Source organism: Eschrichtius robustus, chromosome 19 (assembly GCF_028021215.1).
Source record: "Eschrichtius robustus isolate mEscRob2 chromosome 19, mEscRob2.pri, whole genome shotgun sequence".
Lineage (NCBI taxonomy): Eukaryota > Metazoa > Chordata > Mammalia > Artiodactyla > Eschrichtiidae > Eschrichtius > Eschrichtius robustus.
The window spans coordinates 50,963,905-50,988,910 of record NC_090842.1 but is presented as its reverse complement, the minus strand read 5'-3'; the positions used below and the strand labels follow the sequence as shown (position 1 = coordinate 50,988,910).

General features: G+C 39.0%; 1 protein-coding gene across 1 annotated transcript in view; it reads right to left on the bottom strand.

Annotated features, from left to right (window-relative positions):
* DPY19L3 (dpy-19 like C-mannosyltransferase 3) overlaps positions 1-23,344 on the bottom strand; it is a 69,758-nt gene extending 46,414 nt beyond the window's left edge. The window contains exons 1-4 of the mRNA XM_068528727.1: positions 23,194-23,344; positions 21,276-21,417; positions 18,893-19,026; positions 1,497-1,587 (exon numbers count right to left, since the gene is read on the bottom strand). Coding sequence (XP_068384828.1) covers positions 1,497-1,587; positions 18,893-19,026; positions 21,276-21,378 — 328 coding nt within the window. The 5' untranslated portion in view covers positions 21,379-21,417; positions 23,194-23,344. The remainder of the gene's footprint in view (positions 1-1,496; positions 1,588-18,892; positions 19,027-21,275; positions 21,418-23,193) is intronic.
* Between the last annotated feature and the right edge of the window lie 1,662 nt (positions 23,345-25,006).

Below are 25,006 nucleotides of genomic sequence, written 5' to 3'. Positions count from 1 at the left end.
TCATGGATTTTCATCAACTGATCAACACATGACCTTGATTTATATGAGGTTTTGTCTAAAGACACCTTTAGTATATACTGTTGATTCATTAACATTTAACTCATGGCCGACAGCACTCTAACTCACACCTGAACAAAGCTTATCTAACACAAGGTATTTTCTCTGTATGCCTTCACCACAGCCTTCTCGCACTTAGGAAAACTAGACAGCACTGCAGCACTATGCTTTGGGGCCACTTTAAACAGGAAAATCACCAACAAAAACCACAAAAATGCAAAAAAAACATGGCACTAAACAGACTGTGAAAAGGACTCTGTAGTCTGATAGCTGAAACACGAAAGCACTGCATCACCTTATTTGGCCTCAGCTGGGAACACACACATCAAGCAACTAAAAATTTTCACTGCTGTGCACATGCCTGTGAATGACTGTGAAAGCACCAGGACTATTGATTCTGGGGTTACAAATAAGTTTCAGAGAGTAGGTGAATTTGCAAATATAGAATCCATGAATAATGAGGATCAACTGCATGGGGGAAAAATCAACACTTATCCTGCCTTTTTTGATAAACTGTAGCTCGGGGTAATCAAATAGCTGATGAGAAAAAGGTTTTCTATCTAACAGAGTTCCAGCTAATAAATGCAGGAGGAATGAGAGTCACTTCTGTAACTCTATTGAAATAATGGACAGAGGCAATAGTCATCAATGGCTACTAAAACCATTAAGTGCAAGGCTGGTGGGTAATTCACCTTATTATGTGTGAATGCAACTATCCACACAGGAATCAACTGATTAGCTTCTATGGCACTAAAAGAAAGGCAACCAAAATTTCATGTCCCCTATCGTGATAAAATTAGAAGTACAAAACATCGTCCATGAAGAATTCTTGCCAAAAATATATCTGATTCCAAACAAAGCATAGAAAAAGGCAATTCTGTTATGTGCACCCATATTAAGCTTATAAAGCATATATTGAGTAGGAGAGACCCTTTTGGAGGGTTCCATTAAATGGAGTAAAGGTAAAGAGTATGTGCTCTAAACCACTTAGAAACACAGAAAATGTGGGAAAATGGTAACTGCAAAATAAAGGAATGAATGGGGACACTGGGGACAAAAAAGACAACTGTAATTCTCATTTGTACTACCAAAACGTCTCCTGTTTTCAGACAAAACTCCTTTCACATACAAAGGCCTTTTCCAAAATGACCATGAAAACAATTAACAGCAAAACCAAGAAATTGTGAACAGATAATTTGGGATGGAGTAGAGCTGAGAAGCAAGGAGAGGAGAACTACATAAAATATTACATAACTTCTTCCAAAGCAAAACATTTTCATGGATTGATTATATTAACAAGGAAAAAAACTATACAAGTTCAAAGAAAAACGACACAAGATCTATAAAGCATTTAGAATGCATTAGTCCAAAAGTATATTTTAGCAGAAATATTGAAAAGAATGCAGTAGACCCCAAATAAAACTATTAGCTGTGATTACCTTGCATGAGGGTTGGAGCCTGCAGCATCTGCTTGTAGTAGGAGTAATACAGTCCACATTCTGTTCTGAATGAGATTTCTCGCTCCACTTCCTGAAATAAAGTTAGGTCTACTGGGTTTACATGACCTAGTTTTGTTTAATTATCTATTGTCACTGTAGAAACAGGATATAGAACTACAACTTAAAAAGAAAAACACAAAAACAAAAACCTCTGACAATAGTCTTAAGAAATCTTGGCAAATAAAAACAATAAAAGGCTGATAATTATTGAAGCTGGGTGTATATTATAGGGGTTTATTTTACTGTTCTCTCTATTTTTGTGGATGTTTAAAATTTCCTATAACAAGCCGTTTTTAACAATGGAGAAAACTAGTTCCATTTAAGTTAATGTTTCAGAGTTAACGTTTTTCTTTAATTTCATACAAATTAAAACCTTAAAAAAGTACCACCATTCTTATGTAATATTAGTGAGAAACAAAATAGGGACAGTAGAAAAAAGTCTCTCAAATAAAAAGAACTATAACGGCGTTAGACACCTGCCTAAAAGCTAACAATATTATATAAGATTAATAATTTTCTTTTTATTCTAAGAATACAAGGTATTCTTAGTAAAATGGGGCAGACCTTTTACATGTGAATTTTACTTTGACAAGTGTAACCTTGGCGCAAGAAAGATGTTCATGTAGGAAAATGGATACAGGAAATATTAAACTGCTTTTATATAAACATTCAATTTTAGAAGAACTGAAAATTTAGAGTAGTAGCTATTAGTCAATTTGGTTTTAAGGTGCTTTTATGAAATTTAAGATTTAAATCAGTAATATAAAATATGGAGGCAACTGGTAACAAGAATGGGGAAGACTTTCTGGAATAATCCTATTAATACTCTTAGATCCTATATTTCATATATATATATAACAGTATAAATGAACAAAAAATTATAACCTATGTCATTATAGATTCTTTTACACCAGTGTTCAAAAAACCAGGTTCTGCAACACATTGTCTAAAATGTAATACCATCTATGTTTTTTCCTATACAGCGGATCCATATTCCACAAACCCAACTTTACTGGGGGAGGATGATAAACACTGAATATCTTACTTTCCAGTGGATAAACTTCTTTTAGCACATCTTTGTTTTCCCCTACCTCCAATTATTTTTCAAATAGTAATAAACATGTCATTAAAAGAACCAGTCATGCTATTTATCTTCAGATCTGGAGATTATTTAATGTACTTCCTTCTGCCCTTAAGATATTTAAAGAGGGACTTCCTTGGTGGTCCAGTGGTTAAGAATCCGCCTTCCAATGCAGGGGACGCGGGTTTGATCCCCGGTGGGGGAACTAAGATCCCACACGCCGCGGGCCAAAGAAGAGCCCACGCGCCCGCAACTAAGACCCGACGCAGCCAAAAATAAATAAATAAATTTAAAAAAAAAGATATTTAAAGAAATATTTCTCTTACCCTTTAAAAAAGTATTATAAATTAATTCACGAATAGAGCATTGAAGAAATACTCAACTATCAAAGGGTATAAACATCCACTTACTGATATTAAAACAATTATGTTTCATCATTATTAACTCTTTTTTAAAAAAGCAGAAGGCACAGGGTAGCAAACCTTCTTATATAATGAGCTTCCTTTCACAGAAAACAAATTTATCCTTGGGAAATCAAACATGAGAAAAAAAGGCTCATCAGGTTTTGAAATTTAATTTCATTAGCACACTTGCTTTACAAAAAGGACAACAGAAAATGATGTAGCTCTTTTAGCTTTTACATTTGCTACTGATTTGTGTTGTATCTTTCATACCTGTAAAGTTTTATCTTCTTATCAGTCACATTAATCCATTCACCTTTAATCTTTGGGAAAAACTGCTCCACTGCTTTTGATAACATAAAACTAAATTGGTATTAATTGTTTCCAGAATGTTCAACCTCCTCCTTGGTCAGGTAACCATAGAAACTATGAATTGACATTAACTAAGCAAATATTATCTTTTGTCCATGCAAATAAGAAAAAAAACCACATTAAGTATATTACATTCCTTTCCTTCTCTCCAGCTGCCTTAAAGTGTTCAAAGTGTGGCTGCCTTCGATGGAATATTCTAACATCAAACACTCATGCCCAAACCAAACTGGAGGACTAAATCAGTCATTCACATGTAGAGGGCTCCCTATCGGACATGGTTCTAAAAGGAGACTGACTTCATGAAGATGCAGAAAGAGAAAAAAAACTGCTCAAAGTACTAAAAGTAGAAAGCCACTTTTGTGCCCCATCTCTCTCTCTTTAACATACCCAGAATGTGTAAAGAACAGAGGGGATCCTGATTAGTAAAAATGCCTTTCAACATGATTAATTGGTAATCTTGGCACCAGCTGTATAGAACCAAATGCTATACTTTATTAGACAGACACTTGCAAGTTTTACATCTGCTTCATGCTAAGAGAACATCTGCTCTACTCAAACACTTTTCCAGTTTTTATACAGCAATTTATACTTTGCCTGGTGGATAGTGCCAATGAAAAGGTACACCAATAGAAGTTACCCTCTGAAGAACACAAAATGAACAAATACTTCATATTTTAAATTGCACAAGTTCCACAGGGGAAGCACTGTTGAGAGAATAAAAAACATCGTCTCTGAAGATGACAGAAAAAAGCAGAAAGACAAAATAATTGTATTTTTAAGAAATTGTACAGCTAAAGCCATTTAAGTAGCAGTTAATATAGTAATTTAATAGAAGTACTAAAAGGAAACTGGCGTGAAGAAAAAAAAATGACTAATTAATGTTGCCAGGGCATGCAACTAATGATTTGCATGCCCTGGCAACACACAAAAGGTAACAAGCCCTTTTAGACAAATGACACCAAATTTGCAAAGGAACCATATCATTAGTTTAAAAAAATCTCATGTAAGTAACTTTTGTTTATAAAAATTGCCCCCCCCAAACAACTAGGCAACTGGTAGTGGGGAAGCCATTGAAAGATTAACATTAAAGATAACATTAACATTAAAGATTACATTAAAGACAAATGTAATCTTTCAGAATTAGGTTAACAAATCATCTCACCAAGCAAGCAACAGTAGCTCACGGTAAGACAGCTGTTCTTAAAGTTCTGTACAGGGAATCATGCCCTCAGCAAACATATTTATGGCACATACATGGTTTATTGTCTGGTTAAATTCATGTCCATCTGTTAGAATGGAATGATTCTTGCCCTAGAGTTGATTAAAAGCCATGACATGTGACAGCTGCCAAGCAGTGTTTGTGACTAGGTCAGACTATTGTTGAAGTGACAGTATTTCCACTGGGCTCCGCTGAAGCAATTATTAGTTGTGGTTCTACCATAGTTACCACCGTGTGGATTAACCCTATTTGGTCTAAAGATTCCTTGCTTTGCAGGAGTATTCAGTGGGAAGATGTGCAAATTCTATAAAATCAAATAAATAAGAAAAAATGTTAGCATAGGGAAAAAAGACTTAAAAAAATTGAGTGACTTGAGTACTTTTGGCCAAATGAGAATTACCTTTCCTTATAACTGAACGTTTATTTGCTGAGGAAACAAAAAGGTATAAGAATTCAGTCCTTGATCCCAAGGAGTTGAAGTTTCAATGAGAAAGAACAATGCATTTTTTAAAAAAGAAAATGACTGTTCAAGGAAAGACAGGTATCAATTAGAAGGAATGACAATTCTTTGCCTATTAAACTAGCCTCCCCACTGGATTCTGTGCTTCTAATTGGTATCTTCTTCCTCCAATCGATCTTCGTCATTCCCTCATTCATTCATCCATCCATCCATTCATTTATTCATTCAACAAATACCTACTGACCACCAACAATTGACAAGCATTCTTTTGCTGGGAGATTTAGCAGGGAAGAAAAGAGACACAAATCTCTGCCTTCATGGAATTTATAATCTAGAGCAGAAGGAGACGGGAACAAATAAACAAGTAAAATATAAAAAGGAAAGCAGAGAAGTGGTATAGGGAGGGAAGGGGGTGGTGCCGTGATCCTGGAGGTGGGCAGGGAAGGCCTCACTGATGAAGTGACACTGACCAGAGACCGGAAGAGGTGAGGTAGTGAGCCATGTGGATATCTGAGGGGAGAGCCCATCAGTCAGACAAAACAGCCCACATGCACCCTGGAGATCAGCTAGGAAGACAGTGTGGCTGGAGTGGAGGGAACAAGGAAGGGGCAGTAATAAGGTTGGGGGGCTGTAGGGGCAGAAGTAGAATCTGAGATGTAATGTGGGGTTAGGGGCTGGACCACTGAGTCTGGGAGACACAAGGACTCTCGGCTCGTACTCCGAGCTAGAAGGTATGTGTGCAGGAGGTGGGGAGGTCAGGAGTTTGGTTTTAGACATGCTGAGTTTGAATGTGAAGGGTTTTGAGCAGAGACATATCCCGCTATATATTTAAAAGAATCGCACTGGCTGCTGTGTTCAGAATAGATTCTACGGGGCAAGGGCAAAGCCGGGAAACCAGGAAGGGGGCTGCTGAAGTAATCCTGGTATTGACAAAGGCGGAGGTTGTGAGAGGTGATTGGATTCTAGATACTGTCAAAAGAAAACTGATTGGGATTTCCTGAAGGATTTAATGTGGGCCACATGTGCCTACTTAATTTAATTACAATTAAAAATTCAGGGACTTCCCTGGTGGGGCAGTGGTTAAGAATCCGCCTGCCAATGCAGGGGACATGGGTTCAAGCCCTGGTCCGGGAAGATCCCACATGCTGCGGAGCAACTAAGCCCGTGCACCACAACTACTGAGCCCATGTGCCACAACTACTGAAACGTGCGCGCCTAGAGCCTGTGCTCCGCAACAAGAGAAGCCACCACCATGAGAAGCCCGCGCGCTGCAACAAAGACCCAACGCAGCAAATAAATACATACATAGATAAATAAATTTATTTAAAAAACAATTAAAAGTTCATTTTCTCAGTTCCTGAGCATATTTGGATAATGGCTATAGTATTACCACAGCACAGATAAAGAACTCTTCAGCCAACAGAAATTTCTTTTGAATACCATTGTTCTAGTGTTTCCCTAATCAGTAAGATCTTAACATTTGATCTTAGATGTATGCATGCTATATTTAAACAAAAAATATGCATCTAGTCTTTTAAATTTCACTGAGATAGAATTCACATACCATATAATTTACCCTTTTAAAGTGTACAAGTCAGTGGCTTTTACTATATTCATAGAGTTATGAATCCATCAGCACAATCAATTTTGGAACATTTTCATTACCCACACTCCTGGGCTGTCACCCTGCAAATTCCACACGCCCTCTAACCCTAAGCAATCACCAATCTACTTTCTGTCTCTTTAGATTGGCCTCTCCTGGAATTATTGAATATGTGTCCTTTGCGCCTGGCTTCTTTCAATTAGCATGTTTTCAAGGTTCGTCTATGCTGTAGCATGTATCAGCAATTCATTTCAAAACTGCTGAATAATATTCCATCGTATGGATATACCACCTTTTCTTGACCCATTCATCCACTGATGACATTAGAGTTGTTTCCTCTCCTTGGCTATTATGAAAGATGCTGTTATGTACATTTGTTTACAATTTTTTTGTGGATATGTTTTCATTTTTCTTGGGTATACCCTTAGGAGTAGAATTGCTAAGATCATGCGATAACTCTGTCTGATTGAGGACCTGCTGGACTTTTTTCAAAGTGGTTGCATCATCTTACATTCCCACCAGCAGCGTAGATGGGTTCCAACTGCTCCACATCCTTGTCAACAGTTGTTATTATGTCTTTTTATAATAACCCTGCTAGTAGGTGTGAAGTGTTATCTCACTGTGGTTTTGATTTTAATTTCCCTGGTAGTTAATGGGGCTGAGCATCTTTTCATGTACTTGTTGGCCATATGTAAATCATCTTTGGAGAAATGTCTATTAAGTCCTTTGCTCATTTTAAATTTTAGGTTGTCTTTTTATCTTAAGTTGTAAGAGTTATTTATATTTTCTAGATACAAATCCCTTACCAGACATGATTGGTAAATATTTTCTCCCACTCTGAGTGTTGTCTTTTCACTTTCTTGATGGTGTACTTTGGAGCACAAAAGTTTCTAACTTTCATGACGTCCAATTTAACTACTTTTCCTTTAGTCACTTGTGCTTTTGGTGTTGTATCTAAGAAAGCTTGGCCAACCCAAGGCCATGAAAATTTACTTATGTTTTCTTCTAAAAGTTTCATAGTTTTAGCCCTTACATTTGGGTCTATGATCCATTTTGTGTTAGTTTTTGCATGTAGTATGAGAAAAGGGCCCAAATTCATTCTTTTGCATGTAAATATCCAATTGTCTCCAGACCATTTGTTAAAAAGACTATTCTTTCTCCATTTGTCTTGGTACCTCTGTTGAAAATCAACTGACCATAAACGTAAGGTATATATTTCTGGACTCAATTCCATTCCATTGATCTATATGTCCATTCTTAAGCCAGCATTACACTCTCTTGATTATTGTAGCCTTGATATTGCAGGTTTTGAAATCAGAAAGTGTGAGTCTCCCTACTTTGTTCTTTTTCAAAATTGTTTTGCCTATTCTGGGTCTCTTATTCCACATAAATTTTAGGATCAGTTTGTCAATTTCTGCAAAAAATCCACCTGGGATTCTGAGAGGGATCATGTTGAACTTGGGGAGTATTGCTATCTTAACAATATTGTCTTCAATGCATGGATATGGTTTAAGTTTTATACTTTTTGGTTAAATTTATTCCTAAGTATTTTACTTTTTGTTGATGTGTAAGTGGAATTGCTTTCTTTTTTTTTTAATAAATTTATTTTATCTTTGGCTGTGCTGGGTCTTCATTGCCGCACACGGGCTTTCTCTAGTTGTGGCAAGCAGGGGCTACTCTTCGTTGCGGTGTGTAGGCTTCTCATTGCAGTGGCTTCTCTTGTTGCAGAGCACAGGCTCTAGGCCTGTGGGCTTCAGTAGTTGTGGCGCACGGGCTTAGTTGCTCTGCAGCATGTGGGATCTTCCCGGACCAGGGCTCAAACCCGTGTCCCCTGCATTGGCAGACGGATTCTTATCCACTGCGCCACCAGGGAAGCCCTGGAATTGTTTTCTTAATTTCATTTTTGGACTGCTCACTGCTACTGTATAGGAATACAATTAATTTCTGCATATTGATCTTGTATCCTGCAACCCTGATAAACTCATTTATTAGTTCTAATAGTTTTTTTTAGTGGATTCTATATACGTGTCATCTACAACTAGAGACAGTTTTACTTCATGCCTTTCATTTTTTTGCCATTATTTCCCTGACAAACTGTCTAGTACAATGTTGAATACAAGTGGCTACAGCAGAAATCCTTGTCTTGTTCCTGATCTTAGGGAGAAAGCTCTCAGTCTTCCATCATTAAGTATGCTCTTAACTGTGGGTTTTTGACAAATGCCCTTTATGAGGCTAAAATTCTCTTCTATTTCTAGATAGTTGAGCATTTTTATCATAAAGGTTGTCAAACTTTGTTAAATGCTTTTCCTGTGTTTTTTGAGATAATCACATGGTTTTTATTTGTGTATTCTACTGATGTGATGGGCTCACCTACTCTATTCCTATTTTGAGTTACGTATGTTACAAAGTATTGACGTTGAATTTTTTTCGAATACCTTTTTTTTACATCTCTTGAGGTACTAATATAGCAAAAAAAAAAAAAAAAGTATATATTTCCCAACAATCTCCTTTGCATTCCTGGCAGAAGAATGACTTTTTCATGGTGTGGTATGCTTTAATGTGCTACTGGACTCTCTTTACTAGCATTAATTAGGATTTTGGGTCCAATATTTATAGTGGGATTAGTTTCTGAGTTTTGTTTTTTAAATATTATCTAGATTATATGCAGTTGATCCTCATTATTCATGGATTTCCTATTTGCAAATTTGCCTACTAGCTAAAATTTGTAACAACAAAAATGACAAAAATCAATACTTGCTGTATTTTGCAGTCATTTGTAGACATGTGAGTTGCCTGATGTGCATGGTTCCCAGCTGTGGTCTGCCTCTTGCTCCAGCTCTCATACAGAGATGATCAGAGGATAAAGACAGTAAGGGGCAGTGCAGCACAGTGCGAGAAGCCCCAGCTCTGGGGCCAGTCACAGAAGGTTTGAATCCCAGCTCTGGCACCAGTTAGTGGATGGCCTCAGGCAACTCACTTAACACTTCTGAAACTCACTTTCTCTTTTGTGAAAAAAAAGAATCTACCAGGAGGAGTTTTTAGGATTTAAGATTGTAACCTATGTGTGATATGAGTGTGTCTATACATATGTACATATTTCCCCAGGAGCCATGGTTCAGTATTCGCTAATTCACTATTCTCAATGACTTTATAGAACATAACTGGTGGGAATAAGAACTGACTGTAGTTATATTCTGATCCTCAGTTTTGGTGTGTAATACCTGATTTATAGCAATAATTTGGAAGTTTTCTTCCTCTTTAGTGTTCTAGAGTGGCTCAAATAGCATTGGAATATTTTGGTTCTTTAAGAGTTTGGTAGAATTCCTCCATAAAATCAACAGGGTCTGGTATTTTGGGGATGGGGGATAGGTAGGTACAATATTTTTCAAGTGTTCTCTATCACATCTATAGAAATAATTGTGTTTACTGGGGCCATTTTGGTAATTAATGTTCTTCTAGGGACTTCCCTGGTGGTCCAGTGGGTAAGACTCTGCACTCCCAATGCAGGGGGCCTGGGTTTGATCTCTGGTCAGGGAACTAGATCCCGCATGCATGCCACAACTAAGAGTTCGCATGCTGCAACTAAGAAGTCCGCACGCCACAACTAAAGATCCTGCATGCCGCAATGAAGATCCCGGGCGTGCCACCACTAAGATCCAGCACAACCAAAAAATAATAAGAATAAATAAATAAAGTAAATATTAAAAAAAATATTCTTCTAGGAAATCACCCATTTCATCTATTCATCTAATTTGCATAAAATCAAACAAAATAGTCTCATGTGGCTCTTTCTTATTTCATGGTCTCTATGGTTATTTCTCTGTTACCATATTTCATGATCTCTGTAATTATTTCTTCTTTTTTTTGGCCGTGCCACACGGCATGTGGGATCTTAGTTTCCCTATCAGGGATCGAACCTGTGCCCCCTTCAGTGGAAGCACGGAGTCTTAACCAATGGACCGCCAGGGAAGTTCCATCTCTGTAATTATTTCTGTGTTATTTCTTATTTTGGATATTTTCATTTCCTACCCCATCTTTATCTTTCTTTCGTTTCTTTAGTTTTCACCCCCCCAAATAACCACTGATTTATGAAATGTTTTCCTACTTTCTAGGTGATCAATTTCTTTTACCTTTATCCCTCCTTCTGTTGTGAGATTTCATAAGTGGAATAATTCATTTATTTCATAATATATTAATTATTTCATAATATAGTATTTACAGCTACAAATTTTCTTCTGAGTACTCTTTTAGGTATATTCCATAATCCTGAAATGTGGTTTTCATCATTTTCTAGATTTCATTTATAATTTCTATAAATTCAGTTTTAATTACCTGTGGCCCAAAAGTTACTTTTTAAATATTTTAAAATTTCCAGATAGTAAGCAATTTTTCTTTTTAATTAGTTATCTGCAATTTTTATTTAAGTGAATGAATAAATTAACAAAAGAGGATACTGTGACCTTTATGCCCAAAGTCAGGAACAAGCCAAGACTATGCGCTATCACACTGTGATTAGAGAATACTGTCCATATAATTTCTGTATTTTTGGATCTGAGATTTTTCCTTACGGCTTAATTTATCAATGTTTTAGTGAATGTTCTGTGGATACTGGAGAGGAATGTATATTCTCTCTTTAGATATTTACAGATTAGATCTATCATATTCAATATTTTCACTAGGTCTTCTATATCCTTACTTATTTTTGTCCACTTGCTTTTATATGAACTGGAAAAGAATTAAAACTCCTCAATACTAATGTATTTCTATACTCTTCTTGCATTTCCTGTGGTTTCTGCTTTGTAAATATTGCGATTATCTGACGCATGGATAGTCATACTTGTGGTTTGTATCTTTATCACTGAAATATTGCCCTTCTTTGCCTCATTTAATACTTTGTCTGATACTTTCTTTCCCCTTTCTGCATTTATTAAGTCCTTGTCCACACCTTTGGCCTAATCTGTTTCAGAAGGATTCTTACTGTTCTGGGAGGATCTTATGCATATATGATGTGATTTGGATTTTGCTTTGTGATCCAGAGTTTTTATTAGGTGAGTAAAACCCATTGATACTTATTTAATCAAAAATAATTAGACAGACTTGTGTTAATACATATTGTATCATGCTTTTTACTGCTCTTTAGAACAAATCCTTCATTACATGATCTGTGTCAGCTTGTTTCAATATGTGTGTGTGTGTACATGTCTTTAATTTGGAAGGTTGATGTTTTTGTTCTAGGGGTTACCTTTCTTTATAACTTCAGAGGATAACTTAATTCTTTGTTTCTATGGCTAGTATCTACTGACTTCCTGTAACAAGTTATGACAATCTTATGAAATTTATACTTCTCCCCTGCCCAATTTTACTTGATATTATTTTTCTTGGAATTTTCTTTATATATACTGTGTGTGTGTTTCTTGACATCACTTTTAGTTGAAACTTTTTGACTTTTAGCTATAAAAGATACATCAGGATACTTCCACCATCTTTTACCTTTTCTTTCCCTTCCTCTTCTAACTTGTGTTATGTAATTATTACACTGCTATTGTGTTACTATTACATAATAACATTATTATGTTATTACATTATTCATATCATACATATTTTTTTCTGTAACTATTTAGTCTTAGTCCTACAGTTAAATTTCACAGTCTTTCTAACATTGTTTTGCCTTTTATCTCTTGACAGGATAAAGTTTTTCCTCTACCAATTTCTCCAGGTGTTCTTAAAAATACATATTTCTCAGAGTCAAAAACATTTGAATGGCGCTTTATATATGATGGAATAACTGGGTTAAAATACATAAATCACTTTCTTTTACGTGAGTCCTTTGTAGACATCATTCAAGGTCTTTGAGTAACTACATGTTACTTGGAAAACTTGGAAGCCAGACTGACCTTTGTTTCCTCATATAGGTAACTTGATCTTTTGTCTGGATGTCCAAAGGTTTCTTACTATTTAGGTACAGCAATTTCGTAGCTATATCCTGCTAATGATTTTTCTAGGCCAAATGTTCCTGGGACCCATCAAGCCCGTTCAGTTTGTAGATTCAAGTATTCCTTTATTTTTGGAAAGTTTTCTTGAATTACAGATTTAAACATTTTTTTCCCCGTTTCATGGTTTTGCTTCCTTTGGGACACAAATTATGCAATCTTGCTGTTGTCTTCCTTAGCTGTCACGTCTCTCTAATATTTTAACTTTACTAATTCTATTTCATTTTGTTTACTTTCATCAGTCCTGTCCAACTTTTCTCTTCTGTGCTTTTTGCAGATTCTGTGTCCTGTGTGTTGCTTCCTACATAGTCATGATTTCTATTATGGTTATATCTTTAAATATTCTATTTCTTGACTAAGTTCTGCCAGCTCATGTTTCATTTCCTTTTATCTTCCTACAAATCTTTTTGAAGATGGTATATACATTCTTACATTCCTGCTTTGAATTCACCTTCTACAGTGGCAAATGCTCTATTATGTTTTTTAACGTGACATGTTTGGCCACAATCATCACGCTTCTGCTGTAAAAGTTTTCTGGTTCTTCATGTATCATTTGTTCTTGTTTTTCTCTTCCCTTTCTCTTGCAGTGTCATTGTACAGATCCTGTGCTAGTTCCTTTCTGATTACTAGTCATTTCTAAATGTGGCAAGTTCTTACCAAATCAGCTACATGTAGGGGAGAGGCCTGGGACATAACTCAGGCCAGCAAGAATTTTTCTGGTGATACAGAGTGGATTACAAGAGTGAGCTCTTTAGTCTTTTCCTCATTTTAGTCTTCAGAGATCGGCAACTTCAGGGCTGTTGAAAATGCAAGTCTTCTCTCTTTATCCTGGTCTGCTTAAACTCTACTTTTACAAAAATGGTTTGTCTCTGTGATTACTCCTTTCAGCCTACCTTGTTTCTCTTTCACACCAAAGTGTATACAGGAAAGCTTCTGTCATTACTCCTCACATCTAGTCCCATGGTCTCACACAGGGGACCACTGGTTTATCCCTCAGGATATGCCAGTGACTTTGAAGGACTAAACTTCGGCAGCTTTATCTAAAATCTGCAGCTTTGAGAGTTCTCTCTCAGCATCTTTCTACACTCCTTGGAGTTTCACTGGATTTGGCAGCCCTTCCTCATATATTGTGGTTCCAGATTACAGACCTCTCTTAGTTTCATCAAAGAAGGAATCTGACTATTTTTCATTTTCTTTCATTGCTCTGAGGTAATTCTAAAAAAAAGAAGGAACTGACATCTTTATCCTGCTGCTTTAAAATGAGAAGTTAAGTAAGCAATTTTAGGGGTCTAACCACACAATTAGAAACAATCTACCCCAAGTTGGGAGCATGGAAATAGTGAAATGACCAAGGGTATAAAAATGTCAAAAATATTAAAGTATATAGCTATTCATTTATATAATAATTGTGAGTGTTTGTGAAAACATATAATTGTATATGGAAAAAGCACATGATGATTGTAAAAACTATCTATATTGGGGTCATAAATAAGTAAAATATATACACGTACAGGATGAAGAATGGAAGGGAAAAATGAAAATTGTTTTTTGTTAATGGTGAATACTAAGTAATGTTTTTCATTAAAAAAAGTTTTTGTTGTTGTCACAGTATGGTGTGTGCAATAAAAAACACAATGTTCCAAAAAGAAAAACAATCGAGACCATACAGAGATTCACTCCAGCACCTACGAAACACAAATCATTAAAAATGCAATGACTCGCTCCCCACTTGCCAGTACTAACTATGTCCTATCCCTGGAGGCAAGCTCCAAAGGTGCATCCTTTTGCTCCAGTTCCAACCCAGGTTCTTTACAGCAGCCAGGTGTCTCCCTGCCTCCCCTGCCTACACCACTCCCTCACCCCTAGAGGTTAACTCTACTCCAACAGACCACTGTCTACTCAGCACTGATGATGTGCCAGGCACTGTAACGGGAGCACAGCAAGTAAGAGTATGGGCTTTAAACCCTTTAGTTTGTTTTGTTTATAATAAAGAGCAGCAAAAAAAAAAAGCAGGTTGCATTTAAAGGACAAGTTAGAGTTAAAATGTTTGGGCTTTGGAAACAGCCAGATTAAATAAAATAAATGTAAAATGCACCTATAACAGTGCCAAGGACATAGCAGACATTCAATCAAGGATATTAAAAAAATCTCTTATACTTTAAATTTCGCAGCAAGGGCAATATAACACAATGGTTAAGACAACAGGAAACTAACTTTTTAATTTAAAAAATATGCTAGGAAAGGATACTACATACACATTTTCTGTGACCATTTAAACCAACATCTTCTTCTTTTCAGCTTTCAAGTTCCTCTGTCCCAGGGTTCCCACATATGAAATACTAACACTGCTATGAACATTTAAAAAAATTACTTTGAATGCATAAACTGAATGTATGATTAGTCTATTTTATTAGCAATATTTTTACTCTCTGAATAATTACAACTAATTCAAAGTATTCAAAAGATCAAAGTATTTACATAAAAAACTAGTCTGGCAATTTTGATAAGTTATAACTCAAATGAAAAAGGGAAATAGATTTACACTTCTCAAATATTCCCATCATCCCCCAAGATGAAAACGATGTAAAGGAGTAAATTTAGAAAGGCATATAAACTCTGAAAATGAGCTTTCCCTTTGGCTAAGTAATACCGTTGATCAGTAATGGCTGATTTCATTGGTTTATTCACAGAAAATGTATAAGCACTTTAAAATTAAAGTTCAATTTAAATAAAATTTAAAATTTAGTTCCTCTGTTGCACTAGCCACATTTCCAGTGTCCAATCACTACATCAGGCTGGCAGCTACTGTACTGGACAGTGTAGATTTAGATCATTTCCTTCAGTACAGAGAGTTCTGCTGGAGACCACTGGGTCTAGATAATTCTAAGATGAAAAATAAGCCAGCCTATCATCTGGTTTGAGAAATGATTACAACATCTGAGGATTCCTCTTGTGACACAGGGGTGAAAAAAAAAACAGAGAGAGCTTGAATAGAGAGGGAGAAACGCACCAAGACTTTGAGCTCAACTTTAAGTGTAAGGGGTGGGGGTGGTGCGGGGAGGCCTGTGAGAGGGTGCGCCTGTCTCCCAGCTTCTCCCAGCCTGTGTCTGAGGCAGAGACAGAATCTGGCCTCCGGTCTCTTTCTTCTCACGCTACATACTCCTCAAACAATCCTGCCCACACAGCTACAAGCTGGTAACATGAAAAGGTCCATTTCCAACACACACGGAACTCCTGCCTTCAGATCCATAAATCCAGCTCCCCTTATTCCATATCTTTACTTGGATTGTTTTGAAAGTGACTCACAATGTATCCAAACCTGAACTCATCATTTCTTGCCTCACTGCCTCCTGCATATAAAAAGAATGTGGTTGGCCTTTGTCTCCAGTTCCTGAGAGGTAGCCAATAAACCCTTGAATTTCCTTGTGACAAGAGTATCTTTGTTATCATGGTGGGCTCCTTGGCCCACATCTGACAGCTTGTGCTAACAGGTGACTCAGGGTGGGCCCCTAGATGTTTCTGCTAAGGAGATGACTCAGGATGGGAGCTGGCCAAGCCAGAAAGACCAACCGTATGCTTAGAGGGTTGGCGCTCTGAGCCAACAGATATCAGCCCGACCTCTGGCAAGTGGAGAGCAGCTGGAGATTGAGTTCAACCTTGTGGCCCATGATTTAATTAATCATGCATATATAACAAAACCCCAGTAAAAACTCTCAACACCAGAGCTCAGGTAAGCTTCCCTGGCTGGCAATACTCTACACATTGTCGCACACTGATGTGCCAGGAGGGTAATGCATCCTGACTCTATAGGAAAAGGACAATGGAAACTTGGAGTCTGGGACTCTCCCAGACTTTGCCCAATGTGCCTCTCCCTTTGGCTGGTTCTGATTTGTATCCTATTTCTATAATAAAATTGTAATTATAAGTATAGAGCTTTCCTCAGTTCTGTGTCATTTTAGTGAATGGATAGCCAGTTGGTCAGAAGTGACAGTAGCCTGGGGACCGCCAAAGTTGTGACTGGCTTCCGAAGTAAGGGTCAGTTTTGGGGAGGACTGTGCCCTCAACCTATAAAGTGTGGCTTAACTCCAGGTAGCTGGTCAGAAGTCACTGTACTCTTCAGATTTTCTCCTCCCACAGGGTTCATGATCATAGCGAATGAAGATCTACCCGTCTATCCTTCTGCTAACGGGAGAAAGAAGGTCATCACTGATAATTCTTCCTCCTCAACTGCACTCCACACAAACGATGAATCAGTACATCCTTCCAACTCCTGCCTGGTCTACAAAGCCCTACATGGCCTGGCCTTTTCTTCAGGTTTCTTGATGATGGGGTATACCTATTTAAGGGTGCTAGTAGGGCCACGTATAAGCTTTAAATTAAAGAGCTAAACTTAACAGTTTAAAATTATGTGATCTCTTTCACCATGTCTCCTTGCTATACAGTTACCAGCATTTAATTTTGACTTTATGTCCACAAAGGGAAATTTCAGGCTTTATTCAAAATACTTGTACTAATAAATAAGTTTTAAATTTCTTAATTCCAGGGAATCTGTTTATAGGTACTCCATTTTAAAGAGACAGGTGAGTAAAATTTTTCTTGACAAGAAAAACTACCAACTGTCACTGAAGGGTAAGAATTATTATTTTTTGGTACCATGATTATTTGTATAAAGATATGTCCATGCTGTATCTAATAAAGTAATATGACAGGTTTTAAAAATAAACATACTAGAAATTACTCATAAAAATAAAATTTGTCATTCAAGGCAGTCTCCTTTGGAGATTCATTCCAATAACGGAGCCAAAGCTCAAAATATTTTGGAAAATTCTCTTTGGGAACTGTCTTTACATTCTGTATAGATACTTCTGAATATTCTCATAGATGATAAATCTTTGCCCTGTGAAAGTCAATTTTACCTTTGTAAGCAACTAATCATTAAAAGCTATGGTGGGGGGCTTCCCTGGTGGCGCAGTGGTTGAGAATCTGCCTGCTAATGCAGGGGACACGGGTTCGAGCCCTGGTCTGGGAAGATCCCACATGCCGCGGAGCAACTAGGCCCGTGAGCCACAACTACTGAGCCTGCGCGTCTGGAGCCTGTGCTCCGCAACGGGAGAGGCTGCGACAGTGAGAGGCCCGCGCACCGCGATGAAGAGTGGCCCCCGCTTGCCGCAACTAGAGAAAACCCTAGCACAGAAACGAAGACCCAACATAGCAATCAATCAATCAATCTTTAAAAAAAAAAAAAGATATCCCCATCCCTTAGGTCTCCTTCCATGGAATCCTAGAATTCCAGTTCTAGAAGACACTCAGCAATCACATCATTAACTCTTCTCCTTTAAAAAAAAAAAGCCATGGTGAGAAATAAGGTAAAAGATCATGACATTTTTGATGAAAAGAAAGGTACATTTGGATGAAAAACACTGGCAATGTGCAGTGTTTTGGATGAAAAGCGCTGGCAATGTGTAAGTTTTAAGTGATATACTTGCTCTGAACCAAAGCCAAATTAAAGGATGTCGGAGGGGGGAGAGAGAGAGAGAGAGAGAGAGAGAGAGAGAGAGAGAGAGAGAGGGAGGGAGGGAGGAGAAAGACAACAAGGAAACTGGTATTTAAAGAGTCACACACTCTCTTGAAAATCTGATGACAGTTATGGCTTCCTCTCCATCTTTTGCATATACTATTAGAAAGGTACACCACATCAACGTCATCTATGGAGCCAGATTAAAACTCCTTGGTTTAGAACAGTAGCTTTGGCTTTCTTTTTCTTTCTTTCTTTTTTTTTTTTTTTTTACTGTACCCAACAGGAAAAAAAAAATTTATACTGTGACCCAGTTTGTACATACATACATATAATTAAAGTTTCACAAATAATTATCAACCTTACTATGTGATAGTATTCTCTTGTATTTGATTTCATTATGAAAAATGCTACTTATGACCTACTACACCAACTTCACAATCTACAGCTTGAAAAATACTGGTTTAGAGTAACTGATGCATAATATGAATAAACTAACGAAAATGGGAAAACTCACTTGATTATAAAAATTCTGATGTTATTTTAAACTAACAAAGAAAAAGTCATTTTACTCTATAGCCAAACCTTTCAAGAGACTGGATTCTTTATGGCAAAACGGAACTGTCTTGGTCATTCATCTAAATGGCTAATTAACTACTGGAGACACTGATGGGTAAATCATACAATGTTCATACCTTAATATTAGAAAACCACAAATCATTCTCATGTAAAGTGGCCAGGTAGACAGATGTAAGAAGTCCAATGCAAAGGGCAACAGTTCCACCAATTGTAAATGACAGAATCGTCCATAATCTTCTATTGGTACAACCTTTTAGAAAAATGAACAGATGAAAAACCAAGTCAGTAAAGGATTTAGCAGTTAATAGTTCTATTTCAGACTGTCAAACGTGCCAAGTTCCAGCTGCCTGTCAGTGGTGAAGCTTTCCGTGTCTCCAGCAGACAGCTAGGGGTTCCGTTTTGTGATTCCACAGACCTTTTTATACTTTTCATACTTTTATTATAGTTTTATTTCCCCACTGTATCTAACTGTTCGTTTGTCCATTTTGCCAACTAGAATGTAAGCGTCTTGAGGACAAGCATACTATCTTATTCATCTTAACACCTAGGACCTGTGCTTGACCTAGTTTAACTACTAAGTTTCTTAAATAGAGGAATAAATGGATTACAGATCTAAAATATAAACAGTCTTTTAGATCATCTACTTACAATGTGTGGTTTATACATTAAAAGCTACTCCCAAACTTGATTACTTAAAATTTTAAACCCCATCACACAAGTTAAAGGAATATAAACTAGGAAACATATTTACAGTACATATAAGAAAGGTTAAATATCCTTAATATAGGATGCTTTCAGGACAATAAAAAAAATGAATATTTCAGTAGGAAACTGATTAAGGACATGAACAGGCAATGCACAGAAGAAAAAATGGCCAATAAACTTAATAGAAAAAAAAAAGTTAGTATTAATGAAATGCAAGGCAAAACGAAGAGCTATAACTTTTACAATACTGGCCAATTTGATAGCTTAAAAATGCTTAGTACTCTGTTTTGGTAAGGATACAAAAAATAGACTTTTTTAAAAAAAACAGACATTTTTTAAACACTGCTGGTGTTAGAATAAATTGATACCTCTCTGGAATGCGACACGGCAACAGGAAGTAAAAGCCACCAAAATAAGCACCCTATTTGACCAATAATTGTAAATCTAGGCATACACCCCAAAGAAATAAAGTTTTAAACAAACATGTGGCCACAAGGATATTTATCACAGTTCAGTTTGTACAGGTAAAAGGTTAAAAATCATCTAAATATTCAATAAGAAATTAAATAAATTATGCTACAGTCACACAGTGACTACACACTGACAAAATTTAAAAAATACATTGACTGACATATGTTCATAACACAAGAGAAAGATAGCAAGTTACACAACAGCGTGTAGGATCTCAATTTTGAGAAAAAACACATCTGAATGCCTGTAGGTGTACATGTACAGAGAACAACATTTAGACAGCAAGATAATCAAAGTGTCATAGGTGGTAATCTCAGGATGAGTGGGTTTGCGGGAGTATTTTTTCCTTCATTTTTGCTTTTCTTTAGTTTTCATTTTTTTTTCTGACATGAATAAATACTGCTTTGGTAAAATGAACAGTCCTCAAAGTTATGTTTTAATTTAAAAGGACAAACTTGAACCTGTATTTGCTTTTATATAAGATTTTCAGAAAGTACTCTGTATTGTCCCAAATTGCTGATGGCTGAGTTGGGTGGCATGACTGATCAATACAGATTACTTTTATTTTATAAAACTGTTAACCCCCACCAAAAAAATAAATAAATAAAAAATAAAACTGTTACCCCAAATTACTTTACTAGCTCTAGCTGCAGCTGATGTAAACTCTGTCAGATATCCAAAATGGCTGATGGACATGGAATTTTTCATGCTTTTAAAAATCCTGACCATGCTTAGCCTAAGAAAGCAACTCGGGAAGCAAGAAGTTGGTAATTAATGCCATCTGATGTATGGCTTAGCAAGAGTCTTCAACATTATTTAAACAATTTACCAAATTCTGACCACTTTTCCCACCAAAAAAAAAAAAAAAAAAAAGCAAATTAGAAAATTTCAGGAATTTAACTGAAAATAAAGAATGAAAGAAAGTTTGATTCATCTTTCAATACTTTAATGAAATGAGAAACTCACCCATGGTAAGGCTGTCTAGTTGTGAATAGCATACACAAACCAGAAAAATTAGAAGTAGACTAAAATCCGAACAGTGGGAAAAAGTATTACAAAAGTCAAAGGATCAGACTGGTGTAACTATACTGAACAGGCAGCTGAGAAGCAAAGGGCTATAATCAGAGGTCTTTTATCTAATCATAACTGTAAAACAAATATCACATTGCAATCAAATCATCTGTAAAACTAAAATATCCGGGTAATAGAATAAGTTTCTTCACCTATTAGGTCTCACCAAATTTTTATCCTATTGGAGAGTGATTATTTCAATATGCAGACAAAAAAGCAATCCAAAATGCTGCTTTAATTTAAATCACCTACTAGATGGCAATTTATTTTCCAACTTCACATTTTCTTCTTGTGCCACGTAATCCTCTGAAACTTCTGTGGTTTGTATTCCTTTTCTTTGCCTGATGGATATCATGGTGTCAAAGACTCACATGCATTGTTCTTCCAACCACTCCTACAAACAACACAGAAGTAAACCACCATCCATATGTCAGTACCCTCTCTGCCAAATACAGCCTGTGCTCATCTGTGTTTTGGAGACTTTACCTGAGCCATTTTCCCTCTCTTAGCACACCCTCCCATTTTCCCATCCAAACCTTAACCAGCTATCAAAGCTACTCTCAAGACACAACACAACTATTTCTTTAACACAACCACATTTATGAAGCGCCTGTCCTGTGGCAGGCACTGCCAAGAGTTAGGAGCACAGGTGAGCATCACAGACAAGCCCCTGCCCTTCTTCCAGGAAGCCTTCTTTCTTGGGATGAACCAACCCCTACTGATCTCTCCCCTTCCCGAGTCATAGCAGTTACCACGTATTTTGTCACATAGTTAGGTAGTTTTATATTATTTTCTATAGTACCAACCATGGAAAAGGTATTAAGTAGTAAATTTGTTGATCGTTGATAGCCTGATTTTGAAGAACGGAAACACTGTTTTGTCTCCGGTATCTGGATTTTGATACTGGTGTTCCTTCAAACAATTCACACTGGAAGCTTTAGGAATATGCCTCAGTGGTGATGGCGGGGGTGTGCCAATCAGGGCAGCTGCTACACCAGGCAGCAACAGTGGGAGTGACGGCAGGGAGCAGGAGCCTGGTTTGGAAGCAGCAAGTGGGAGGCAGGGGAGTGGTGGCAGTGAGTAAGCTGGCTACAGTCCCCCGGAACATCCTGCGTCACTCCTCCGACGAATGAACAGCGTTTAACTAACTATTTATTAACTATGACCGGTTGCCGGACACGACTGTCGGGGCAGTTTATTAATTCCTAAAGGTAAACAAGTTGCTCTACTGAAAAGAACACACCAATCAACGTTATACAATTCATCCATTCATTCATTCATACAAAAAAAAAAAATCTCAGAAGCAAAAAGGTGCAAGCACTGAAAATGGAGAATCTGGAGCAACAGGGAGAAAAGGAGTGTGGGCAAAGTCGTACCTCTAGAGATGAGCTTACCCCCAAATTACCTCATCCTAGAATCATGCCCTTTCTAAGGGCCCCAAGCGGAGTTGTAAAAATCCCACAACTGATACAATGTAACACGTTAGGACAGAAGGGCAACAAATGTTTAAGTGCCAACTACGTGTGATAATTGCATGAGCCCAAGAAACAAAAGTTTCCCCATCAAATTACAAGGAATGCCATCTTAAATGTTTGAAAAGGGAAATGGGAGCGTGTGCTTTTTTTCTCCATTGCTTAGAAGAACCAGCACGTACTGGGCATCCCGGGACGCTGCAGGGCACATTATTCAGCTCACCTCCGCACCCCAATCTACACCACCGGAGTCCCCGCCAGACGCTGAGGGGCCGCATAAGTTCAGTAACTCGCTCCGGCTCACCTAGGAAGTGGCGTGGCCGCCGAGGCCGGAGACCACCCAGTCCTTCCCTCCGCCCGCATAGCCAAAGCAAGAAGTCGCCCGAGAAGGCGCCCCGCCCTCGACAAACTTGCTCTCTCCCAAGCTGCCGCCCCCAGCCCCGCACGTCGGGAGGACAAGGGGGCACCCAGTCCCACACCGGGTCTCCGAAGACGCCGCGAGGGCCGGAGCCGCGCCCCGACCCTGAGCGACGCAGCGGGGTGGCCCGCGGGCTTTCGGTCTTCGCGGCAGATTCAGCCGAACGCCGCCACGCAAGGGCGGAGCGCCACCCGCCCGCCGGACAGTCCGGGGCCACCGACGGAGCCTCGCGCCCGCGCGTCCCCTCGCGCTGCCCACGGCCCGACACGCAGCCACAGACCTGCGGCCTCAGCCGTCCTCGCGCGCGGCTCCGGACTGGGAAGGAGGGCGGCCGGCCGCCCGGCCGGGGGCGCAGAAGGCCGCGGGGGCGGGGCCGCACTACGGCCAGCACCGCGCCGCAGGGACAGCCAGAACCCAGCAGCCGCAGAGCTTTGTGCTGCACCTTGGAAAAGGGGGGCTGGGGGGAGTCACCGCCCCGGGGAGGGGGCGCGCCGGGGAGGCTGGGCCGCTGAGGCCGCGCCTATAGGTCCCGGGAGCCGTCCGTCAGCGCGGGCCACCTCCCCCTCCCGGGGCGCCCCGCCCCGTCTCGTGCGGCGCCGGCCGGAAGGAAGCGGCGCACTTCCGGCCGCCAGGCTGTGTTGTCGGCTGAGTTCCGCTGCGTCCAGCCGCTCCCGGCACGCCTTGAAGAGCACTGGACCTCCGCCACCGACCGAGGAGCCCTGGGCCACCTTCGCCCATGCAGACTCCCGCCACCCCCAGGCCAGAGCTAGCGGCGCTGCTCGGGGGAAGAGGGCCGGGATGCGAGTAAGGGTGGCATCAGGTCGGACCGCGGGGTGGCGGCACCACTTCGGCCCCCGGATGGGGAGGGTGAGACGGGCCGGGGGCCGCGAAAAACTCTTTCTTGCGCCGGTGCCCTCCTGTCTCTTGTGCTGGTGGATGTGGAGGGGTCAGTAAGGGCCCGATTGACGGAAGCAGTCCGACCACTCGGACATCTCCCAGCTTCCCGCGTTGCCAAGGCCTGGCGCGCCCCCTTCTCGGGTCTTGGCAACACCCCCAGGCCCCAACTGCCGGTGATCTGTGTTTGGAAGTCTTTTACCGACTGCCAGTGAGAGTACCTACAGAGGTACTTTCGCATCTCCAGAGACGCGCCTCTTTTTGGCGAGGGGGGCAGGGCGCGCTGTCTTCTTCCCAATTTTGTGTAGAATACGTTCCTCTGTCTTCTTAGTCTCCTGTGTTACTCCGTCTCCAAACGAGTGTAAGCCTTTTCTGAGGGCAGTTGCTGTGTTGTATATGTGGATGTCTTTCTTAATCACACTGCGATGAACAGTAGGTAAAGCCTTTTGTCAGCAGATTCTCAGAGCACATGTTAATTGATTTTTATTAAGGAATGGTCCTCTGGGTCTTCCACCTGTGAAGAGGACTGCCCAACTGTCTAATTCCAGGAATTACTTCAGCCAGGTGCCTTTCCTTGTTACCCCTATTTGATATTTTCCTCCTCCTTTGTGTGTCTGTTGCTGTTAATAACAAACACACATTCTGTGCCAATGGGTTGAGGTATCTGCTGGTGGTTTTAATAAAAATAAATGTCAGCTGTTTTTTCAGATGGCATTTGTCATGTTTAACATGATTGTTGGTGTCTTTTTTTCATGTTATGGACTTGAGAACAGGGACTGTATGGTTATAATCTTTCTCTTTCACCTTAAGATGACTTACATAAAATACATTTGTGTGTTTAATAAATACATATGTGAATTGATTCCTCCTTAAGTAGAATTCCCCCTCTCCTCCCCACCTTATTATATAGGGTTTTTTCTTAAATTGTCTCGCTCACTGGGGAAAAAAATGAGTCTGTTGTGAAACATGCATCCCTTGAGAAAAGGAAATAGTACTTGTTAGCAGCTGCTTGTTTTCATATGAAATGGCTTTACTAAGCAAAATAAAGCTTTGCGAGAAATAGACATCCACTGCTGAGGGTAAGTCTTGGTAATAAATAAGTTAATTAAGAATGAATCCCTTCTGATACAGCAACCATGGGGGTGATGGGTTATGAGCGGTAGACCTTTGCCCCCATTGAGCTCTGGTCATGGGCTGTG